At 37.9% G+C, this 25132-nt stretch overlaps 2 protein-coding genes and 1 long non-coding RNA gene across 11 annotated transcripts; 1 reads left to right on the top strand and 2 right to left on the bottom strand.

The window, feature by feature from the left end:
- Positions 1–87: 87 nt before the first annotated feature.
- On the bottom strand, positions 88–5124 carry LOC107225487 (elongation of very long chain fatty acids protein 7). 5 transcript variants are annotated; one of them, XM_046737009.1, is made up of 6 exons: positions 4922–5124; positions 3794–3888; positions 2812–3002; positions 1214–1294; positions 724–907; positions 88–643 (listed from the first exon to the last, which is right to left on the bottom strand). In XM_046737009.1, exons 2-6 carry the CDS (start codon positions 3852–3854, stop codon positions 309–311), a joined length of 852 nt encoding a protein of 283 aa, XP_046592965.1. In that variant the 5' UTR covers positions 3855–3888; positions 4922–5124; the 3' UTR covers positions 88–308. The 5 variants fall into 5 exon arrangements, with proteins under 5 accessions (XP_046592965.1, XP_015521458.1, XP_046592966.1 ...); XM_015665972.2 differs by lacking the exon at positions 4922–5124 and adding an exon at positions 4102–4493; XM_046737010.1 differs by lacking the exon at positions 4922–5124 and adding an exon at positions 3286–3323 and having other exon boundaries at positions 3794–4007.
- Positions 4497–13582, top strand: LOC124293947. The gene is made up of 3 exons (XR_006903812.1): positions 4497–4692; positions 12892–13087; positions 13438–13582. It is a non-coding gene; the product is annotated as an uncharacterized LOC124293947 (long non-coding RNA).
- On the bottom strand, positions 7204–23707 carry LOC107225486 (elongation of very long chain fatty acids protein). Of its 5 annotated transcripts, none has more exons than XM_046737003.1 (4): positions 23684–23707; positions 11109–11196; positions 10095–10366; positions 7204–8741 (listed from the first exon to the last, which is right to left on the bottom strand). In XM_046737003.1, exons 1-4 carry the CDS (start codon positions 23690–23692, stop codon positions 8211–8213), a joined length of 900 nt encoding a protein of 299 aa, XP_046592959.1. In that variant the 5' UTR covers positions 23693–23707; the 3' UTR covers positions 7204–8210. The 5 variants fall into 5 exon arrangements, with proteins under 5 accessions (XP_046592959.1, XP_046592960.1, XP_015521456.2 ...); XM_046737004.1 differs by lacking the exon at positions 23684–23707 and adding an exon at positions 19924–19947; XM_015665970.2 differs by lacking the exon at positions 23684–23707 and adding an exon at positions 19432–19870.
- Positions 23708–25132: the final 1425 nt, after the last annotated feature.

Raw genomic sequence — 25132 nt, forward strand, 5'->3', positions numbered from 1 at the left:
TAAATAAAGTATAGCAAAGGACCGTACGTTTTAGTCGTTAGCGATTCTCTCTACAGATGTATCACTGGAAAAGAAATTGTGTCTTGGTTGTGCATATTCGTCAATGTTATTATTAAATTCACATTCATTCACATTTGCATTGGTTGTACAATATCTTTTCAGTTTTATCATTTTGTTTCTGTATTTGGTATTTGTTTTTAATCATTATATCGACAAATTAATGACTACGTACTCAGTTTCTGAAACAAGGCGAGGATGACGTTTATATATAGACATACTAGGATGAGTCTCGGAGATTTTGCTCGGAGCTAGTTGAACTTGTCGTTGGGAATGCTCTTTTTCTTCGAGACGCCGTTCTGTTCCTGGTGTTTCTTGGCCGCCGGTTTCTTCAGATAAGTCTTGTAGTAAAAGTCACCGAATAGCACGATCATGAATAGGTTTTGCGGTACGAAAATTAACGCCGTCCACCTTGGGTATCCGCAGTCCTTAACCCACATCAGCTGCAGGAAGTGAAACAGTATAATGACGAACTGTATCAGCTGCAGTTGCGTTATGTGCTTTTTCCACCACGGCTTGCTGCTCTTCATTGATGTTACGAGGTAATGCGAGTACATTATTATGTGCACGAAGGAATTCACCACTCCTGGAAATATCGGGCATAATGAAAGAGGGGGTCAGTTTCATTGTAAAACCAAATGTAAAAAGGAGAGAAGCAAAGCCCACCTAAAAAGGTCCCGTGTCCGCCTGGCAGGAACTTGACCCCAGCCCATGTACCTATCACCATTCCGGCGTGGTGGTAAACGTGAAGAAACGATATTTGGCTCTGCTTTTTCCGTAAGACGAAAAACACAGTGTCCAACAAGTCTATTAACTTCACTATGAAGTAGAGCCATACAGTCGCTGCGATCTGTTAAAAAAAAAAGAAAAATAAAAAACGTGTGTTCTTTGGTGTATAATTTATCCTTTCCGATCGAAAAGTACAACATAACCATACAAATGCATTTTTTATTATCAAAGCAGTGAAAAGTGTTGAATCAAAGGTTTAGAAAGCTCTTGTTAAAGTTTCAAAACTTTTCAGATTGCACACTGTTTCAGCATCGTTGCACTCGCAAACGAGCTCTGTGAAATTTATAGACCTTACGGATTTTCAAACCTCTTGTTGTTTGACGTGAGACAAGTTATTTTCTTTCTCGTTTTCAAACTAAAAGGGTACCTCGATTGCTTTCGGTGTCTTCGAATAGTCGACGGGTTCACAGACGTAACTGTATTCCCAGAGCCAGGCAAGAGTGAGTGCCTGAAAAAGAAAAAAATTTGAAAAAGTGGGAACGCAAAAGCTGGGAAAACCGATGTAACCTGAGTTGTATACCAGGTTACTGTGTAAAGTAAAACCGCCTGCGGTCAGGCAATCCGGAGTACGTTTTGCCATAATCCGCCTGCGTGTATGCAATTCGAAATACATTTTGCCAAGGGCCGCCTGCGTTTATGCAAGTCAGGATAAATTTCGTCGATCAATATTTGTCTCATGACCAATAGTCAACGATGAGACAATTGATGTCAGTCGGTAAAATTTAACATCAGTCGTCCGAATGTAGACTGATTCGCTCTTTGTTAAATTACCCTTGAGACGTTCTTACGAATAACTTGGTATCGTGAAGTTTATGGATTAGATAACACGCCTGGTAACTGTCAACCGAGCATACACGCATGTATGCGAAGTTCGTCCGTTTAAGGAGTATGACTGGCAAACGTCGAGCTTGCTAGCTTTAATCTGCGCGAAAGAAACAACAGGAAATTCTTATGCGAAACCGTGAACGCTTCATTATTACTATTGTTTTCTTTTTGGACAAAGCGGTTAGAATTCGTTGTATACATAATACTTGAGCGTGTAAGCATTGCGCGGTTGTAAGGTCAAAAAGTGAAAATTAAAGAAAGCAAAAAAGTTTTTACACAACGCGTTCTTCGACGCGTGTATTCCGTGAACAGAGTATCCGTTTCTATGACGGTCGAGTGAGTATGCGAATGCGCATGCGCGGAATACTGAAAAGATCACTTTTAAATCCTAGGAGTTGAGAATATTATTTTCCGTACTGCGCGCATGCGCTGTCGGGAACAAATCTGACATAACGCGATCCTAACCTCAATTTTGTGCTTTGTGAAAAAACGCATAACATATTCTCGTTATCTAAAGAATCGTGTACAACAAGGAGGCAACGGTCTTTTCGCGTATTTGCAAAATTCGTCTACTACTCGTATTGCAAACTTACGCTCGGCCCGAAAAGACGGAGTTTGCTTCCTTGTTACACAATATACGATTTTCTGTCCTTTTTTAGGGTCCCGTACCTCAAAATTTAAAATGGAATCCTTATAGGATTACTTCGTTGTCCATCCGTCCTTCTGTCAGGACCCTTTTTCTTAGGCACGGGTAGAGGTATCAAATTGAAATTAATATCAAATACTCAGATCTACGGTCCCTCGGAGGTGTGAAAAATTCAAGCTTCTAAGTCAACGCAATCGAAAGATACGGAAATTTATGTCACATATTTTGATACTCGCAAACTCATTCATGAAAACCAAAAGGGTACTTCCCATTGGCATAGAATCATGAAATTTGGAGAGAAGCAAGGTCTTACAGCACAAGTAACGGGAAAAGTCGTAAAATAGTTAACTTGTTGTTACATCACATAAAAAAAAAAAAAATTTAGTTAGTACGGAACCCTCGGGCGCAAGTTTTATTCGCACTTGTTTAGTTTTTTTTTTTTTTGTAGAATTGATCTGAGTTTTTTTTGTTTTGTTAAGTTTTAGCATATTTACCTTGTAAAGCAGGTATGCTGACACTAATATTTGTACGACGTTGTATATTTGCATCACTCTGTCCAGGTTGAACGGTTTCCTGTCCTTCATCAACCTCGGTCCGAGGGACAGCACGAAATGAATATAGCAAAACATCAAGCCCAGGATAGGCCAAGGTGACCCAATGAGAAACCATGACTGCGTTCTTGGATCTTTGGAGAAAATTGATGGAAGATAAAAAGAAGAAGAAGACAGAATCCTCAACTTGGGTACAAATTTAGTAAATTCTAAAACAATTCAATTCTAAATTCAAATTTCTATAGTATCACGATGAAAAGCTCCGCTGCTAATTTCTCATCTTATCGTTATTATCATTGTCGTAATTTTTTACTCATCACTCAGTTATCCTCACTTCCGGTAATTGAACAAGAATTTATCGTGAATATGTTCGATCAGAATTTTCATGCTTCCTGCAAGAAAGGTTTTCATACCCACCTTCGCTTTAGACTACGGTTTATCCCTCCCCCGGATATCTGTAAATTAAAAACAAGATTTTCTATCAATCACAAGAAGGTTGCCTCTATCGACTTTGGAAATTCATAAAAATACGTCTCCAAGTTCTGTTTGAAACGATGAACAGAAGCGGATGAAAAACAATCGGAAATCGGAAGTTTCAATGCATCTAATAACTTGACAAAAATCAATTTCACTGGTCGACAGAGGCCGCATCTTTTCGTACGATCGGATAGAATGTCTTGTTTTTATTTTTCTTACATCGACAGGAAAAAGTGAAAAGCTGTGTCGTTTAAAAAAAAAAAGTACGATATATTTATCATTGACAAAACCGCCGCCCGGTTAATCGACGAACGCGATCCGCGAATCAGGATTCTTGTTTCTGTTTTTTTTTTTTTTTTATTCTCCTTCTTCTATTTATCACTATGGTCAAACAATCTCTATCGCTGTCGAACGAAACCACCAACCAATAATCATGCGTTATAATTACCTGCCAGTTCAACATTGAACGCGTGATAGCCGTTCAATAAGGCTCTGATGATGGCTGCCATTTTTCAGTATCACACTCCCAACACCGAACATACACTGAAGAAATGAATAACAATCGAATTTTCGAATGATGAGAACAATCGTTGCGAGAAAAAGTGAACAAAAACACGCACACGCGCACATAAAGAAAAAGAACTGTCAAAACATGAAAAAAAGCAAAAAAAAAAAAAAAAGAAAAAGATATAGAAAAAAAAAGGGTGTAAACAATACGGAACGAACGCCGAAGTCTTTGGCTGTTTTGATTTTTACTAATTTTCATTCGGCGAAACAAACGCGTCGTTGCCTCGATCCTCAGCAGTATGCTTTTCTCGTTCTGTATCACTTTTTCAGATTCCGAAGTAGGAGAGAGAGAGAGAGAGAGAGAGACAGAGGGAGAGAGGGATAGAGAGAGAGAGAGAGAGAGAGAGGGAGCAAGTAAATCGTTAAAATCCGACGCGACAGGTGTGATTGACGTTTCCGTTTTTAAAAAAAAATCCCTCCAGACCCACCCAACCGCCGCGAAGTGTTCGACAAGACTGAGGTGTCGTTTAGCCTGGAGAAAATGAAGTGACCATTGTGTTTACAGCGATTTAAAATTATGCGCGTACTCGAATGCACGGATTAATGACCGTCCGGGATTTGCCGATCGTTTAGCCCGGGAATAGAAGCTTGCGTTTAATACCGTTCTGGGACACGTAATCGGTACGTCGAGCTTCGATGATCCAGCCCCAGACGATCTATCCGCGAGTCATGATGATAAACGGAATCGATCGGAGAGGGGAATTCGCATGTAAATCTCTATCTACGCACGTGCGACGCGATCTATCGATCATCGGCGCGGGAGATCGTGACCATTAACTGGTAAGTTTTGTCAACGTCGTACGTTATTTGCTTCCAGGCTCTCTCCTGATTATAATATTTTAATCGCGTCGGTATAAGCAGCGAATTTACAATAACTCAACGAAATTTCGACGTAATGCGCGATTCATCGTACACAAGCATCATCCACTGACGTTGAGGAAATTTTCCAGCGTCATTTGCTTTTTTTTTTTTTTTTTTTTAACGTTACTTATGTGCATTTTTTTCTTGCCTATAAATCGATTTTCGGACTGTTGCTTCCTTCTCGTTGACAATGAGTCGGCGGTCTGCAATCGGGGTGCGGAAAATATCTCGCGAGTCGAGCAACGATCGCAAAATTACCGTATCACAACTGTTAGAATTCGCGTTTATGCGGATCGTTCAGACGGCAGGTGACAGTTCGTACGACTATAACTCACGAGCGATTAATGACTGTTGAAAAATTAAATTCACACACATCGGCGACGCTCTTGCCGAACGATTTCCCCTGGAAGCCCAACCGGCCACATCGGCGTAACAATCGAATCGGAATTAATTACAATTTGTGCCGTGTTGACGCGTGGATTTTATGTAAGGATGCGCGCTGAAGCTTCTTCAAGGTTCGATAGTTTTCACAGCACAACGTGTCTCGGCGGAAAAGTATTTTCTTTTTTTGTACAGTTTTTTTTATTTATTATAATCATCTATTTTTCCAAGCCAAGTTCCTCCTCGCTCCAGTTTCCGGTAACTCAGTACGAAATACGTTATTATTTAACAACCTTCGTCCCCTGTTTTCCCTTTTCACAATCTCATAGAAATTGCATCGTTCTAAGAAACAAATGTTACAGTTGAATTGTTGGAGTGGTAAATTTTTCAACATTTACTCGGTAGATACGTCGAATAAGGCTTAGGAACAATTGTTTTCGAATTTGCGAATAAAGTCGAGCCGGGAAATGAATGTGGAAATGAGAAAATTGGACCATGTACTTTTTTAATTGAAATTTCTTCCACAAGTAACAATGAATAGATGAATAGAGAGGAATAAAAGTCGAACGAATCGTAATGTGAAATTGAAACGATTTAAATCAGACTTGTTTGTTTCCCCTGCGATTATTGCATCGCAATTGCGGTGTTTGTTGGACGTCTTTTGACCTCGGAACTTGTGGAAAAATATAAAAACGCCGTCCGCTTTTAGCTTTTCCAACTAAGCTACGGCGATTTCACAGAGCGATGAAAACCGCCGTGTTTTAAATTTCAACGTACCTGCGCATGCATGTTTATAAATCTAACAATAAATTATCGACGCGTTTAGTGAATAACCGTATATCGATTACGGAAGAAAATCTGATAAGCTATCGCTACAAACGCGAATAGCTGTTATATAGCGTTATTTCACTTTTTGTGACATATTCAAGTATCATCGTAACGTCATCGTCCAAATCGACATATTTGGCGATTATATCGGTAAATATATTATCATAACTAGTTGCTGTGATTTATCAATAATAATTAGAACTGGCGATGATTAAATCGGAAATTCGGATCTTTTCACGTTACACTGATAGAAATTTTTAATTCCGGTCACCGCGCAGTCTTTAACTATTTTCATTTTTTACCACGATCGAAAAATATAGTTCGAGGTACAAAATGAAAATTAGTTTTCTAGCTGTTACCGGAAAGTCTAGCATCCCTTACTATTCTTTCTCGTTACGATCACCGTTGCTATATTTTCTTGCAACTGTTGCGAAAGCTTAAAGCTTGTGCAACGATAAATTGACGTTGAAGCCTCGTTTAACTAAAAAAGTCGAGTAAACCTCACAAACTGATCCTGCGTTGCAATAAACAAAAAAGGATCGACGACAGCGCAAAATGGTTAGGCGTACCTTGTTTTTCGTAATTCCAACAATATTCAAACAGTTTTTTCAACGATATCCGTTTGACTGAATTTTTCTAGTTACTGTGACAATTGCAATTTTTCTCAGCGTACTTTTCTTTTTTTACAACTACGATTTCATAAAGAGAACTCGCGAATTATACATATTTTTGGACCGGTTATGTTTCTGTGGGGTTGAAAATTGCCGAGATCATGTTTTCTTCCTTTTTTCCATTTTCTTCTTCCCCTTCTTTTTACCACGCGCAGCGTCGTTCGTTTTAAAACGTCCTGTAGAAAGTCGATCGATGCAAGATTACGTATTCAGTATTCACCGTTGAAAGGTCAAGACAGTCAGACCTACGAACTTCAACTTCCGGTATTAAAAAACGCAAATCGTCATTTTCCGTCCTTCCCCCACCTTCCCCCTCCCTCTAAATCTCCCCAACGCTCGCTTTTTCCGTGTAGAATTTCTCGTTCGAAACATTACGAAGTGTCACACAGCCTGTCTGATTAATTATTAATAATCGGTTCGACTCGTGCGGTATGCAACAAAGATATTGTTCAGCGACAATTTTTCTTTGTCCCTTCTTCTTCTCCTGTCTCATTCATTCAATCATTCGAATGTCGTTAAAATTAATTGAAGAATTAAAAAGACGATAACTTTTTGGTCTCTTATTATAAAATATTTTCATCTGATATACGTATAACACATGGTAAAGTACAGAAATAACACATTGTTAGTTATTTATATATATGTACAACATTTTAAATAAATATATTGACTGGCGAAAATATTACACAATGTATCGGTATAATAAAAACTACAAGCCTGTTGGTTTCTTTTTTTCCTTTGCTTGTAAAACCTATACTTTCAATATGATTGAAGGAAAACGGTTCATCAACCTGACGTACCTCGCATTGAAATTTGATTGTCTCCAAATTATTTTTAGATTGCATCGAACACCGCTAGACGGTACCTGTTACACAATGTACAATTACAATATTATTATCACTATTATTATTATTATTATTATTATCACCGTCACGATCATCGTTGCTTTGAGTTCTAGTTTTACATTTTAATTGTTCACTTTCGAAACGGTCATTTCGTTATCTTTACCGATCCTCTATATTCCTATCATTACGTACAAATTACGACCCACGGTGAGAAAAAAAAAAAAAAAAAATGACGCGTTTTAATTTGAAGAAAAAAAACAAGAAAACTTTCGTTTTACAATAACACGAGGTCATCATGTATCTACAAGGTACCGTTATCAGTGTTGAGTGTACAATGTAAGAATTGTTAATGATGAAAATAAAGTCATAAAACTAAATTTATTCCGCGAGCCTAATTTGTATGTAATAATGTTTCGAATAAATTCTCAGGCTCTATAATTTAAGTACAGTTCATCATTCGTCGATAATGTCTATTAGAATACATAAAGTGTCTAGGCTTTTTCTATCTATCATATTTGACCTATCCTAAACTAATCTTTAAAAATATTCAGTAACTGTCAACGGTTATGAGCATCCGTTGTTCTTAACGTGCCATAACCGGGAGTTAATTTTCGAGTAAAATTTATATCCGGAAGCTTGCGGCACCTCGGAAAAACGCTCGATGCGAAAGATGGATGAAAGAAAGAAGCCGGACGTTTTAAATTTACGACATTCACTCGGCCTTCAGAGCTTGCGACGAGCCGTTGGCGACGGCGTTGACGTTCTTAGCGAGCTTCTGGGGGTTGGATGAGACATTCTTCATGTAGTTTTTAACGTAGAACGAGCCGAACATGTAGAGGAAGGCGGAGGCGTTGAGGAGAAGAAGGACGGTGAGCTGCTTCGGGAACTTACAGTCGTTGAACATCATCTGGGCGTTGTGGACGAATATTATGCAGAACTGTATTATCTGCATCGACGTAAGGTGCTTCTTCCACCAGAGGTACTTTTGCACTTCCGGTCCCATCGCCGAGAGCATGTAATACGAGTACATGATTATGTGGATGAACGAGTTTATCACACCGAGGAGCGTCGGGTGCCCACCGGCCACGAAACGGACGCCGATCCATCCGCACATCGGCATCATGGCGTGGTGATAAACGTGGAGGAACGATATTTGTCGCTGCTTCTTTCGCAGGACGAAGAACACGGTGTCCAGGAGCTCGACAAGCTTGCAGATGAAGTAGAGGTACACCGCTCTCGCCATCTGGAACATTCAACCAACGATCTGAGCCCAGGTTCCCACTCCCAAGTCACTTTCTCATGCGCTGAGAGAAATTTTTAGTTCCGTTTACCGCTCGGTCCTTAACTATTTTCATTTTTTACCACGATCGAAAAATATGGTTCCAGGTAGAAAATGATAATTGGTTTTCCAGCTGTTACCGGAAGGTCTGGTATCCGTTGCTGCTCTTTCTCGTTACGATCGCTGTTGCTAGATTTTCTTGCAACTGTTGCGAAAATTTAACACGCTCGTGCAACGATAAATTGACGTTGAAGCCTCGTTTGACTAAAAAAGTAGAGTAAACCGAAGAAACTGATTTAGCGTTGCAATAATCAAAAAAGGATCGACGATAGCGCAAAATCTTTACGCGTACCTCGTTTTTTCTAATTCCAACAATATTCGAACAGTTTTTTTAAGGATATCTGTTTTACTGAATTTTTCTAATTACTGTAACAAATGAAATTTTCTCAGTGCACGGGTGTTTTCAATTCGTACCAAACGCCGGAGAAGCCAGCCGAAATTTCATCTCGTAGATTATTGATCAAAAGCTGTATATGCTGGAATGTAAAAGGCAGTGGTCAGGCTTGGTCCTTGTCAAGTTCACAATTTGTACAACTTGTTCGTTACGAATGTGTCTATGATCGATAAGAAATGATCGCAAATTGATCGTTGTCACGTTTCATTTTCAGAAACTTGAATACCAATGATAAACAAGTCAAAGATGACGCGAATCATCGAAGATCATCCGCCGTTCGAACCACCGTCCGTACTATAGAAAATTCTGCGAAGTGAAAGGGAAACTGAAGCGTGTAGAGATCGGATCCTCGGTATCGTATTGCAGATTGAATTGGAAACAATGCCAGGATGGAGAGCGTGTACGATGATTGACTAATGTTTGTAATTTATTTGCGATACAATTTGAATTGTGACTAGTAGTGGTCGACGACCTTAGAATTGAATTTCGCAACGCGTTTGGCTGTGAGTATTGCGTGTATGTGAAGCTGGCCAGTCGAAAGCTCGTCGAGGTTTCGAAGCATAATTTTGTCCGATTGTTAATTGTGTGCTAATCGACCTCCATCGAACGGGTACAAGGGGCCAGAAGGCCCCTCGGACCTTGGCCCTCCCTTACCTTCGTCACAAATTTTTCCAATGACATCTCCAAAAAAAAAAAAAAAAAAAACAAAAAAAAGATTACAAATCAACCACCCTTTTGGAGGTGTTGCGACTTGCGCAGAGTGAGCTTGCGACGTTGAACTTGCAACAAGGTGACGGGGCTTGGGACCGAGCGATGATAGGAAAACGAGAGTCATCGAACGGCTTTCGGATCGTTAAACTCACCCGCATAGCTTCTGGGCTTTCTGAATAATCAACAGGCTGACACGTGTAGCTGTAGTTGTAAAGCCATCCGGACATCAGGCCTTCGTAGACCAAGTAGATGCTCGCTAGTACTTGGGTGAAGTTGTAGACGAGGAGCAGGGTCTTCAACGAGTATGGTTTCTTGTCCCTCATGTACTTGGGACCAGCCCATACGCTGAAGTATATGTAAGTCACCACTATCGTCACTATCGGACCTGGACCGGATATCAGGAACCACTCGCTGGTCCTCGGATCTGCAGGAAGAGGAAATTTTTGGATGTGAGAAATGATTGTGGACGCGAAAAACTTGAGACGATCCATTGGAAGTCGGACATCAATCGTCACGGCTCATCGACTTCGGTTTCGAGTCATTTACATATGTTTAACTTGTCAAATGACTTTCAATGATTTCCAGTCCGGGTACCAAGCGATTTCAAATGACTTTGGCTCGTTCTAGACGGTTTTCGAAAAATTACTACTTTACGTTTACCGCAAGACGGTTTCCAACAACTCGAGTAATTTGCAATTGTTCCAAATGATTTCCAACGAATATTTCAGCTACCTAACAAGCACCTTTGATTTTGCAAATTAATTTCGGATTGTTTAATTTCTTTCTTTCTTGAGCGTGTAGCTCTTCGGTAAGTGTAACCGATCGACTTGTCTCGTAAAAAACTAATCGACGTTCGCTTGAGTCCTATTTTTGATTCTACGGCGCAGCTTGCGCGTAAGGGACAAAGTTTCAACCTAAATATAAACCCGAATTGCCTCGCCTGATTCTCTGTCGTTAAAACTTGATTGTTTTCTGGCACGTCTCGGTCGAGTTCAACGATTGATCAGACCCTACTTTCATTTTCTATCGGAATTGATTATCATTCTATTATTGTCGAAAATACACGCGCGATTAACCGCGTAGAGGAAATGATACGGGATCGTTCAACTCGGGCTAGAAATATTTCGGGGCGACAGACGTATAATTCAGGATTATTGAACGCTCACCATTCTTGTTGTACATCACGTCCCGGTACCATTCCAATATTCCCGACATCGTGTCGTTCTCGTTTCGATCGGCGGATCCCCGGATCAACTGAAAATCGGTAAACATCAATTAATCTTTGGTCATATTTTCGATTCGCCATTACGTCATGATTCATGGCTGTTTTAGAATTGTCGATAATGCTTCAACTTTCTTTTTTCTTTTCTTTTCACAGGACACAATTCAATGACGGAATTTTATTCCAAATTTGTGAAGTAATGCACTGCGAAAAATTTCATTCGTTACAGTAACTAGAAAAATTGAATCTAAAAAGAAAATCTAGCAACAGTGATAGTAATGAGGAAGAAAAGTTACGGATACCAGACTTTCCGGTAACAGCTAGAAAACTAATTTTCATTTTCTACCTAGAACTATATTTTTCCGATCGAATTGAAAAATGGAGCATTTGCTGGGTGCTCCATAGTTTCGCTGATCAGTCAAATTTTGTCGGGTTAATAATCGCGTGATATAAAACAAAAAAGAAAAGAAAAAAAAACGAACAGAAACACAGAACGGGATTGATTCGAATTACGAATATTAGCTGAAAAAATATTTTCAAATTAATTAATATATTGCACAGTATTGTTCGAAAACAGAAGAATCTCATAAATGGAATTCAAACGCATGGCGCAAATTGAAATCTTTTTCTTTTTTTTCTCTCTGCTGCGTTCATGCGAAATTCATGATTGTCAACATGCAAGGTATTGTTTCAATTCGTACGGCGCAGTTTTCGAAATCAATCAAGCACGTAACTTGTTTTTTAGCGCGTATAAAAAAAAAAAGTCTGTGACGTTTTTATTTACTTATTTATTTCAAACTACTTGTTACACCCACCGCTTTGTATTCGTTCATCCGTATGATAATATAAACAATGTTACTCGGCTCGTAGGTTTTTTGGTTATTTTACGAAAGTAGGCTCACCTTCGCTCGGTGAGTTGAAATTCGCCTGTTTACTTTGCCTCTCCTTAATTCCCGCGCTTATGGAAATGATATTTATTCTTGTGCAGGCATAACTACGCGTTACAGCTATATCTATACCTGACTCTGAGAATGGCACAACTTTGTACAATGCCTACGTAAACCTTTGTGTTTGCCAAGGCCAGCCGGTAATATATGGAAAAAAAAAAAAAAAAATAAAATAATGCGTGGGAAAAAATACTTGACAAACGTAAATAAATTATATATCGTATCTGTAACTTATTCTATTTCTGTACGTATATTTTCCCAAAGATTTGCTTCGTCAATTTGCACGGCAACGAATCTTCGAACTCGAAACTCTTACTCCGCGTAAAATTTGATTTGCCCCAGTTATTTTCACGTCGTTACTTATTCGTACCTCTTTTAGGACTAGAAAAGCAAGCTTGTTAATTCTTAAACAGTAGCCTCGTGTAGATAAGCCGACAGCGGTGCGATCATTGATACAAAAAAAAAAAAAAAAAACACGTAATTTCTCGCACAACGGTACGAAGAATTTTTCGCACTATCAATACAGCTCGGAAATTTTCTCGATTCTTACGATTCGTCAATAACCGAAATGCCAATCTGTCACCACGCTATCGGACATCTGTTTACGTCAATAATTATTATTCCAACCTTGTCTCTGATTCATAAATTCACCGAATCCGAATCGGTTGGCTAATCTTTGTTTGAGGGGGGAGCCTGCTTTAGAGGCTTCAAAAAATCAATTTTTTTTTTTTGCATAAATGTCTTCCCAAACTATCCAAGAATGTGTCCCTAAAATTTCAGACGCAGATTCGAAATATTTTCGGAGTTACAGAAGAAATAGTGAGCAAGCGTCGAGCAGGTATACGAGCGGTTTTTTGAAGTTTTCAACCAGTTTTTCGAAGAGTCTGAACCACTTTTTGAAGTTTTGAACCAGTGTTTTGAAGAGTCTGGAGGGCGACTCTATGGACCAGGAATCGCTGACTAGCATATTAATGCGGTAAGTTCAAGAAAATTACGATTTTTTATATACGAAAACTTTGACGCACGATTTCTCGGTTTTTCATTTTTACGATTTTTCCTAATTGGCGGGAAAGATAGGGAAAAAACTAAACGTCCTATCGAAACGAGACAAATTGCATTCTACTCGGGATTAAATTCTCTTCTAGTTGAACCTAAAAAACCTTAAGAAAGTCAAGATTAACCCACTTTTTAAACAATCTAAAGTGAATTTTTTTTTTAATTTGCGAAAAATTGTTGAATTTTTCACTTTTTGTTGAATTTTCTTGGTTTAACTAGAAGCTATACTATTGAGAAGTGAAAAAAAGTTTTTTGGGTTCTTTGTTTCAGATGGAAATTGCGACCTGCACCTTTCCCGCCGCACGACAAATGCACACTCGAGACGCCTCGGTGAAATGCTTGGATCAGGCATAATATGACATATATCTTAATGAAAAAATTTAGGAAGACTGCTGAAATATATAACAATAAAACCCGAAAGTTTCGTTTCAATCGGATATTTCTTTCCTTCCCAAAAAAATCCTTTAAAAAAACGATTTTGTGAAGCCTCTAAAGCAGGCTCCCCCCTTAACACTTCCAGTTTGCACGATATTGCAAAGTATGTGTGTTCAGATTGCGTGGATTAGAATTTTGTTTACTCGAAGAATGATGAAATTTCTCCACAGACGTCAACGTTTTTCGAGACAAGGCTCATTGCCACGTCCTTGGATAAGTTTGTCAACGTTGATGCAACTGCAGTCCCCGAATCGCAAAGGCTGCACTGACATTTCGTATACATCGAGAATATGTACGCGCATACGTGTATAAATTTTTTCCAAGATTGCTGATGAGATGAGAAAGAAAAAAAAAATTCAAACATGTAATGGTTGAAGAAAAAAAAAAAATGATGTAAAATTATACAGAGCCGCGATAAACGTTATTCTTTACCGTCGTGTCAATTTTCTAATTGGGAAATTCCACTGGCTGTTATTAAAATTTTCCTCTGAGTGAGTGGTTGGACGCGTAGAAAAAAAAAAAAAAGAAAAAATAACAAATTCCGTGATTTTACACAGAAATTTTAACAAGTTCGTTCGCTGGTCAACGATAGTATAATTCACAGATTGCGTGGATGGAATGAATTAAGATTTTTTTCATTCCGGTATTGCTATTACATCGGAATAACGTCATTCGTCATTATCTATATCGGAATATTCCGAACAGATGTAGGTATAATATCACCGGAAAGAAATTATCGCTGTGATATATCATGGGTGAATGGTAATTCGTAGATGTGGTTAACCTTGACAGCTAATACATTAGAATTAATAAAAATATTATTAAATTAAATAGAGAGAGAGAGAGAAAGAGAGAGAGAAAGAAAAAAAGAAAAAATAACACAAGTTTCTATAATATGACGTTGATCAAAACCGCGTTCATCTGTTCGTGGGAATGCATCGATACGCGATTTTCTTATCTATTATTTGGTCAGCTGTATTTTTCCCCAAAATCTCAATCAAATATTTCGCCGAAGAAACTATTGCGTTTTTATTTATACTTCCGGCATATCCTGATGCAAACTTCTAGAATCGAATTAAATGAATTTATTAATCCAGTCAGCTGAATTCATTTTCGCACATTATCTTGCGTTGATGTTATAATTTATTAAACAAGTACTGTAACTGAATTTACGACTACGACTGCCGTGCTCGTCGTGAAATTGGCGAAGGCTTTTAATTTTTATACGTATATTTTAGTATTCAAAGTTTTATTGTAGCGTTAAGTGGAACGAAATTTTTTCACCAAGTCTGATAAACACCCGTTAAAATTAAGAGTTTTATTTTTCTCATCGGTTTGCAGAAATATCAGTTCTTTCATCTTCGAATCGCGAGAGTATGAAGAAAATGAAAATGAATTTTAGAAACAAAGCTATTTTGACGATCGATATTGTATACCATCTATATTTGTTATAACTGACATAAATTTCTTTACACCTTCCATTGAAACAAAACATTGGGAAATGTTTTTTTTTTTTTTAACTTTCATATCTGATGGAAAATTTATCCTTTACCCTGATCTTCGATGTAAGTCGCAAATATCACCGGTATAATATCGTATAAAGCGTGAACGATAACGAGTTGAAATATAATTGTAACCTTCGAATCGCGGAACGGTATATTTGAAATTTTAAATCCGAATGAAATATGGATTTCCTCGGGTGATTTGGATCACGATGTACGTGAACAATTCACGCACGATATGCGCGTAATATATTATACACATACTTGCGTTTATGCAGATTCCAACGAATGCAGCTTTCAAAATGTAAATGTATGCAGCAATGCGGTATAATATATAATTCGACTAAGCCGATCGCGTCATTGGGAACAAACAATGAACTAAGTAAAAAAAATAAATAAATGTAAAAAAAAAAGAATAAAAAGAAAATGAAGAAAAAGAAGAAGAGGCAGAAAGAAATGAAAAGTGAAATGAGTGAAACGATTCGATAAAATGCAGATCATACGATGGAAATAAATCGGACTCGCATGTCTAATTAACCGTGGCTAAAACTTCAACGGATTGCAACGAATGCCGATCATAAAAAAAGAGAAAAAAAATGCAAAGGCTGTTTTATTTGAAATAACTTTCATCCCTGAGCTCCGCAACTTTTGAAGGTTGACATTGAACGGTTATGGCGAGAATCTGAAATCTCGTCGCCAGCGTGGAATTGTATAAATTTTATTTGTTCAACGCTTTCAGTAATTTACGGTAAGTCGGAAACCTCTGCACCTCTTCTTCCTTCTTCTATAATTTATATCTTTAGGCTGGACTCCGACGGTTTATTACGCTATCGGCGTTAACGCGCTTCCGTTATTGCGTGATTATTGCGGTTTCAGACTCGAAAGTAGCGGCAATGCAGAAAATTGTTAACGATGTTCTGACAAAGCGAGTCGATTAACAGACCGTTTTTCGCATTATTTTATCGCCGCGAGTCAATTATTCATCCGCACCAGCAAACCGCTTTTGCGGCATCTTACTTCCTGACGAACGATTATCGGTAATTGTTATTAAATGTGAAATTGCGGACGATGTTAAAAAACGACGGACGGAAGTGCGAGTGGAAGAACCTGGGAATAGGAATCGGGGGGAGTTCGAAGATGGCGGAATTTTCTCGATCGTTGATCAAGGCCAGGCTATTTCGCAAATCAACTTTATCCTTCCGGAATTTTTAGTAACGAATAAAAATCAAAGTCGAGCTCTGAGATCAACGACCTAAACTCGTGACATGGTAAATAATGGTTGAAACCGGGGTTAAATTTTGCCCGCATCAATTAATCAGAAATACGATCCACAAGGTGATCCCGAAATGTTTTCATATTCATAATTATATTCAAATGAACACATAAATGTAAGAAAACCTTCGTTTTAAGACGTTATTTGCGACAGTTATCCGACAGCCAAAGTTATGTCAGTCTTGACGGTGGAATTTTAATTTCCCAAGTGTAACTGGTTGATTTGAATAGGAGGTTCACGATCGAAGGAGGGCAAGAATCACGCGAGGTTTCTGTTTTTTTTTTTTTGCAATAATTTTTATTCCACTTCATCGACTCCAGAAAGTTCTATTTTCAATTAACGCTAGCTCTTAGGATTCCGCGCAAAGCCGAACGATGAACACGGTGTTTAAACGTGAGTGACACGTTCTGCAAATCATTGACAATGACGGTAGCAGTTATGAATCTTAAAATCAAATGACGCGAACCATGGCCGTGATCGTGGATCCGTTGCTAAGTATAATATGCCGATAAATTATGAATGATCGAGAACTTTTCACAGGTGTGTAAATACATATACTGTATTGAAAGACCGATGATTGTCCGCAAACATAATTTCCTCATACGGATTCGGTAATCGTCCCAGGTTAAGTGTGCTTCTGGTGTTTGATATACAAATTCCAACGTTTATGGATAGGAGACGTTTAAATACCGAGCGAATGGCAAAAAACTTGACCAATCACGTATTCATGTCGGCAAGACATGTTTTACCGAAGAACTCAAATTCAATGATAAATAAATTCAACATTCCATCCTTTATATCCATGTAGTACGCATGATTTTATCAATGAAATTCCGCGTACCGAATTTTCGCTCCTGAGGCTCTCGCGTGCGGTCGAAATCGTAGCTGAACGATTCTTGCCATCATTTTGCACGGGGTAAGGTAGAATCCGACGATCGGAGAGCACCGGGAACGATCTTAAGGGAAAAATAAAGTGCGAGGCGTGAGAATGGCGGCCATTTTGATTTCATAAAAAGCCTCGAATTTTCAAACCGCGTCATATCATTTTTTTGAGAAAACTCGTCGGTTTCAATGATGCCGTTAACGCGTTAAGCGCATGACTGTGTAACAAATATTTTCCCCGATTCGTAAATACCAGGTTTAAATCATTATCCACGATGTAGGGGAGAGCCGGGCAAAATGCAAACCTCCGTACAATCAAATGGGATTTAAAAAAATGTCGATAACGCTTAAGATCTATTTTTAGGCCAAGGATGAAAAAATTGCTTTCGTCGAAATTGGTCTCACGTTGTTCTTTCTTTGGGGCCCGTTTTCCCCATCCTGCATTATTCGAATTTCTATTGGATTGTATGGATGCTTTTTTATTCGCGTTTACTTTCATCCGCGCAGAAATAACATCGCTACACTTTTTTTAGACATTTTTTTCTCCGCTTCTAACTCTTAATCGGACACCTGAGCTCCATTGATCTCCAATTGAAACAGTTCCAGGCTAGCGGTGATCATCATTCAACCCAGACTACACGGAGACCGTAGCGTAATGACGGATTTCACACAAATCGCAGTCGCGAACTCTGCACTCGCATGCGCAAATTCTTACTCAATACCCGTTGCTGTATAGCCTATCCTAGAATTGAGAACGATTCCGCTGCCCAAGGATCAAACTATAATTACAGTAATTACCGCACAGTTTAATAGCTGCATATATGTAAGAAGTTTTCCATCTTCTTTTAAATCGTTCGTTGCATGATTCTTTGAAGAAGAACATGGATTAAGAATACAAGAACATTTGACAAATGGAAGGGAAATAGTATATTGTGTAACAAGGTGGCAACCTTGGTCTTTTCGGGACGAGTCGTGAGTCAGCCGATCACGTATATTGCAAATACGCGAGCTTCCTTGTTCTACACGATTCTTTGTATAACAAGAGTACGTTACGCGTTTTTTCACGAAGCACGAAATTTAGGTTAGGACAGCGCATGCGCGCAGTACGGAAAAGACCACTTTCGACTCCTGGTACTTGAAAGTGGTATTTTCTGTACTTTGCGCATGCGTATTCGCAGACAATGTGAAATCTGGCAATGTGAAAAGAAAAAAAAAAAAAAAAAACAGTAAATAGGAAGTGATGCGTTTCAGTCACTCCCACACATTGCTGGAGGATCATAAATTAGATTTATTAGGAATTCCGTTCACTCTCAATTTACCGATTATGGCGCATTAAAATCGATCGTGATAATAGTATTATATCATGTGAGCTTGTGAGAGGATCAACGATCGTTTTCAATGACAAAGTTATCATTATGCTAATGGATTACATGGAACAAATGAAATATGAAGCGAAACAAATCTGAAACTTGTGATAATGTGATTGGAATGAAGGTTTTAGGTAGGTAACAAAATATTAAAACTCAATTTGTCAGTGTTATTTTATATGCTCTGCTTTATCGATAATTTTTCTACTAGATTCAATATTGTAGTATAATTATACTATTTTTTTATTATTGAATTTTACTCTACTTATTTCATAAATTTGGTAATTTGATGCACAGTGTGTTATATAGTGTCGGATCGGAGCTTTTGAAACTAAATGGAAAAATATCCAACAACAACCGTATTCTCACGAAGAATGGTAAATTATCAATAAAAAAATTTGAGTTTCTCGACAATGTGATCACTCTCAAGCTTACCCGAATGTAAAAAATAAAAAAAACTGAGAAAGTACGTTTCGGGTAGCTGAATAGAAGCAGAAAGCAAGAATTTCAAAAAAATAGACCGAAGTTGCATTGAAATTATTTTTCTCTCCTTCTCGCGCTAATGAGATACGTGTCGATTATGACATCGTTAAACGTGATAATTTATTAAACTATTCGATATCGGTTTTTTCCCTCCGTCTGGAAGGAATTGTCTAATTGTCCGCCAGATCGTTACAACGATACAACTAAAAAAAATGGGAAAAACCGGAAATATTTGAAAGAATAAAATTAATAAGTGGGGCTAAAAAAATTGTCTAAACAAAAGACACGAAGAAGGAAAAAAAAGAAACGTAACGATACTTACTCACGAATCACAGCTGCAGGAACGGGAAAACACTGGCAGGTATTACGATTCGAAAATAATCTTTCGAGTTTCGCGAAAACCGGTAAAATCAACTAATATTCCTTCGACATAAATTCGCCCGGAAATTCCAAGTTTCACCGTAAACTGGGTGCGTGAGTACTTGCAATATATATCCTCTCGTGTCAGCTCAGCAAGGCGAAAATTTGCCCACCACCCACCCGGCCAGTTGTCGAGAGGAAACTGATCGGCAGATCGGTTCGAATGCTGGACCAAAGCCGCGGCTGACTAAGAACTTGGCAAATCGAAGTCCGGGGGTAAGGCGCCCAGGAGAAGACTTTCGATCGCCGGCGATCTCCGAGCAACGCTTTTACCGAATGATGATCGATCGGTGCTAGGCCTCGATCTGCGGACGGCTCTTCGGGAAATCAGAAACGCACGACGGTTTTTAACTGCAAACGGCACCTTCATATGTATATATTCATACATACACACCCCTTCCATCGGCTCTTAGCCGAGTTGAGCCTCCGGCGAGTTCCTCCGCTCGTTGTTGTCACACCACCACCGTCTCTCTACACCTACGATTTTCATGGAATTTTTTTTTTTTTTTTTTGTTTTTTTGTTTGTTTCACAGTCCTAACGGATCGTGTCGGCCACTCGTCGACCTCCGAATCACCCTGAAAAACGAAAGTCTAGTCAACCTGTCGACTCCTCTCTTCCTACATCCAAATAACCAGGGGCTTTTTAGGGTGGGGGCGACAAAGTTGAATAACCACATGAGCGTGGAATTTACGCGGTCGAAATGTTTATGGAATTTTGTCAGGGAGATGAAAATCTTTTTAAGGGAATATTTTTAAGCGTGGGAAAATCTTGACGATTTTACGTTTTCGATTTTATTCGTTTTAACTGTTTCGTATTCGCGATTTCGATACTTCGAAATGTTTTTTTTTTTTTTTTTCTATTTTTAACTCTTGACGATGCTGTATTTTGGTTTGGCATGTTCAAGTACTTATTCCGACAATTTCGGGTTTCGGCTTGATACGTTTTTTATTCATTTTCACGATTTCTTTACCCTGACTTTACTACATATTGGCGATTCTGTATTTTGATTCAATACAATTATCGTCATTCCGTAGTTCGGTGTTTTATAATCCGAAATTTTTTAATCTTGACGTTTCTTCGCATATCCGCTCGTGGAAAATATTAACGCCCCTACCGCCCTGTTTTTCGCCGCAAAAAGTCCATCTTTGAAAGGCTCTGACTTTGTGTAAATTGAACGTAGAACAATGAATCATAAACGATTTTCAAGCTAAAGCCCTCGGCTTTAAGCTCAATTTTCGAGATCTGGTTTATACGCGTTTTCACTCGAGTAATCAACGTGAGAACAAATAATTTCGGAAGAACGTTGATAATACATAAAAAGTGAAAATATTCTCTCTGTCTCGAGTCTATCTTTGGTATTGAAGAATGTAGGAATAATTTATAGGACAGAATATTTCAGTGAAATCTCTTTTCGTCAAGATAGTAATCCGGGAAAATACTATCGCCATTTTTGTGCAAGTTCTTTCGTGGTAAAGTTTAAATGTTCACGCAAGTCTTCCAGCGACGTCACGGATAATTTATTATCAAAGATTCAACAAGGTGACATTCAGAGATTCGGTCTGTTTTCATAAAACGTCCGGTACGATGATCTTCTAGCTTGTCGTGTGACGTCAAAGTTTGTCGGTCACGACTTCTTTCGACGTTGATTAACTTGGCGAGAAAAAAAAGGAAACTCCGAGCTGTAAAATGATTGTTTCGAAAATCTAAAAAAAAAAGAAAGAAAAAAATATTTATCGCACAAGACCGTGCGAAGTTTAAGGTTTAATTTACAAATTTGACATAAATGACTTAAATATTGTATTACTCGAGTAACAATCCGTACAGACCAAATCTGAAAAGACATAGAGTTCAAAGCCGAGATTTTCAGCTTGAAAATCGTTTTTTATTCAATGTTTTACGTTCAATTTACACAAACTTACAGCATTTCAAAGTTGGACGTTTTTTCCGGCCAGGTTGGCGTTAATTTTTACCACGAGTTTTTATCAATTTGTTATATTTTTTCATCAATTATACGACGATTCCATAATTCTGCAGTCTCTGCTGTTTTTGATTCTCCTAAATTTTCACCCATTCACATTTTTCCTCTCTCGCTCTATCGTAATACGTGTTTAAATATTCCGTAATAATCGAGTCAGATCTTCAGTTGTTTAGGAAAATCACTATTCCGAGGTTTTTATCGCGTACGCATATCACTTTTGACCCTCACCGAAGTTTTTCGTCTCGAGATCAAGTCGTTCCGGTCGAACGATACAGATGTAAATGCCGGGCTGGAGGACGATCGGGCAGATGAAATAGAAGAATCAAGGATTACCAGTTTTCATCCTAAACCGTAAAAAAAAAAAAAAAAAAAAAACACTTGGGTACATTGACGCACGTCTTTTATCCGGGCATCGGACGGATACTTGCTTCCGAAGTTGACTACCGGACAGAATTTCTTTAACGCCAGACTTTAACCTTTGTAATATATTCATCAGGACATAACGAGGAACCGAATTTCGTACAATTAGCATAACGTCTATTTTAGCCTCACTGACGGCGTATCTTGCAACAAGATTTCGGTTTATAAAACAAATGAATTCTTTAAATGGCTTCAAGGGAATACTTCATTTTTCTCATTTTCAAAAATGACATTTCACTCGGGTGACATTGAAACTCAATTAATACAGAAATACATAATATATTTAATATTTCTGCCTTGTAATGTACCTAATGATAATTACCGAACGAAGTAAAACAGTCAGATTTATGTCCTACAATCTGAAGTATAATTACAAACATATTATTGAGAACTTTTACTCATACTGATATGTTTTTATTTTTAATAGTAAGTGAGTTTGAAAATTGCACACGTTATCTAATTGGTTCATATTTTCTCTGGAACTTCACAATTGATTGATTTTACGACTCTTGACGATTCGTCAGAGATCTTCAGATTTTCTTCAGATTTTCTTCAGATTCCCGGCTAAACGACAATATATCTTAATAAGAAGACAGCTATTCTTTTTTCCTTGAACGAACTATAATTTCTTCGGTTCTAAACAAATTTCTCCAAGGTTGGCAACGCTGTAAAGAAAAATGTCAAAGATTGTATAATAACGTCTGTCTAGAATGTCAACACAGTCCACGTCTTAGATCTATCTTTGTAGTTAGCCGTTCTCTCATTAGCTTATTATTTGATAACAAATCTTAATTCCTTAACCTCTCAATTCCGCATCTTGCCAAGTGCCAAATATCAGACAACGGCAAAATTCATCAGCGATGGGTTCATGACCGAATTATTTGGTTTATTTTTCTTCTTCAACGGTTTTTTCACAACCGTTTTCGATCGCTTTTGTACTCTGATCATTTATCATAATCCCTGTGAATAATCTCGTTAGTTGAATAGTACAAGGCTGGGTACATATTAATTCGGTATTCTAGACGTTGAACGGAGTAATTGTAACAGCTAATCTTTATAATTATAATACAGCCAGTAATTTCCGAGTTTTTTTTTTTTGTTTTATTTTATTGTTTCATTACCAACTAATTGTGCAAAGAATTACCGACCTTTTTCTTTCTGTCATTCGTTTTATTTTTCTTTATTTTTTTTCCCCTCGTTCTTGCAACTAATCGAGTACGGAATTTTTGGCCTTTGTTTTTCTTTTTCTTTTACACCATGCATAACCATAATTAGATACAGCGTTCCAAGACGCCCCCGCAACTCTTGCGTTACGACATGACACAATTCTCGTTCAACGATCAGCGAACGACGTAACGACCGTATATCGAATACAGTGACTTGTATGCGAAGTCAATGGATGATTCGGACAAGGTCCTCCGTAACTTCTCTTTCAGTCGAGAAAAAAAAAAGGAAAGAAAAAAAAAAAAAAAAAAGACAGATGATGTAAAGGAACGAAATATAAAAAAAAATATCGCACGTTTTTCGCACGCGTGAATTGGTTATACACACACAAATATATATTATGCAAAGATGGAAAGAAAAACTTTTTCCGTCCGTGTATGTTTCATTCATATTTTTCTTTAAATTTATTTTTCTTTGTTTCCTCCTTACGGACGAAGAAGATAAAAACGAATAACGAACGATTTAAAAAGTAAAAAAAAAAGAGACAAAAAACCAAAAGGATAATGAAAGAAGAAGATCAACGAAACTTACAATTAACATAACGATGAATCGAATTTTGAAAGTTTTTTTACTCTTCCATGCAATTAATTAACACAATTGTACACGTTGAGAACCTGTTTTTTCTTTTTTTTTTTTTTTACTCACAACAAAAATTTTTCCCACAGTTTTTCCCACACTCGTAACGTTTCTTTTATCGTACCGTTTCAGCACGTTTCAGTGTATCGAGAATACATATTTCTTCCCTCGCCTTTTCGTTCCCTTCTTTCTATCTTCTCACGACTCGAACCGCAGACCTGATACAACGAATTATATCCATACCGATTAAATTATCCCCCCCCCCCGGTAAGACACAAGAGCGAGAGTATGCGGTGGCCGAAAGCAAACGGGAGAACGGAATGACAATTGGATTTATTGCTGCACAGATGCACGGATTCGCGGTTCTTAAGATTCGGAAAACATATATTATTCCTATTTACGTCTTGTACCGTTTCTCATTTTTATTCCACCCGTCGTCGTACAATTCTTCTACATCGCTAAAAATTTTCACTCCCCTCAATTCGTATCCGAATTACCAGTGATGGATTTTTTATTCTTTTTTTGTTTATCTTATTTATTTATTTATTTATTTAATTTTTTACTTTCACCACTTGAACTTCCAACACACGTTCAACGAACATTATTTCTCGTTCGCCTGGCATAATTACAAGGGAATAAAGAGAACGAACAAGCGTGGAAATGAGAAGATGAGGGGGAAGTGGGAAACAAACGAGAACGAAAAAAAAAAAAAAAAAAAAAAAATACAATTCGAAAAAGTAAAAATAATAACGAGACCGCGCGTTTATTCCAGCATATATAACGCAACGTCATTTTCTGCATTATCTGCAGCCTTATACACGCGTTTATGCGTTCGCTGAGGCGGCCTTCGATTATGCCATCGTATGTTTATGTACCAAATAGGCTATTTGCCCGCAGCTCGAATTTGCATATACACTCAAGTACAAGCAAGGTATATACATATGTGTATATATTATATGTATATACATATGAATATATCGCGCGTGAATTCGATTACGTATCGTTTTCGGGAAACAGCTGCCGATCGTATCGGGACTGAATTTATTTCTAAAGGTTATACGTTGGTAAATTATTTTACCTGCGGTTAATTTTATTTATCATCCTGATTATTCAACGGATTCTTGTTTCCTCCTTGAATGAGATATGTGCGGGTGTAGTTTTTTTTTTTTTTTTTTTCATCCTAGTGGTTTCGTTATTTTCAAGATTACGTTCGAAATTAATAAACTTAACTTCAAACCGATTCCGCTGCGAACACAAGCCGTCCGACGTATTACGAGAGAGTTAATTTTTGTTGATTCATTTTAATACAGCGATTTTATGGAAAAAAATAAAAAAAAAAAAAAAAAAAAAAAAAAATGTTCACCTTTACGTCGATCAGCTGCTTCTACTCGTTACCTGCATGGC

Source organism: Neodiprion lecontei, chromosome 4, assembly GCF_021901455.1.
Source record: "Neodiprion lecontei isolate iyNeoLeco1 chromosome 4, iyNeoLeco1.1, whole genome shotgun sequence".
Taxonomy (NCBI): domain Eukaryota; kingdom Metazoa; phylum Arthropoda; class Insecta; order Hymenoptera; family Diprionidae; genus Neodiprion; species Neodiprion lecontei.

What these genes read in the sequence shown, in the direction of transcription:
- LOC107225487 (XM_046737009.1), bottom strand. Translation starts at nt 3,854, where the DNA reads ATGGCAGCCATCATCAGAGCCTTATTGAACGGCTATCACGCGTTCAAT. An exon ending in AGACACCGAAAGCAATCGAG is followed by an intron (nt 908 to 1,213) that starts GTACCCTTTTAG and finishes TTTTTTTAACAG; the next exon opens with ATCGCAGCGACTGTATGGCT. An exon ending in CGGACACGGGACCTTTTTAG is followed by an intron (nt 644 to 723) that starts GTGGGCTTTGCT and finishes CGATATTTCCAG; the next exon opens with GAGTGGTGAATTCCTTCGTG.
- LOC107225486 (XM_046737002.1), bottom strand. An exon ending in CGTGATGTACAACAAGAATG is followed by an intron (nt 10,367 to 11,108) that starts GTGAGCGTTCAA and finishes CTCTTCCTGCAG; the next exon opens with ATCCGAGGACCAGCGAGTGG. An exon ending in AAAGCCCAGAAGCTATGCGG is followed by an intron (nt 8,742 to 10,094) that starts GTGAGTTTAACG and finishes TGAATGTTCCAG; the next exon opens with ATGGCGAGAGCGGTGTACCT.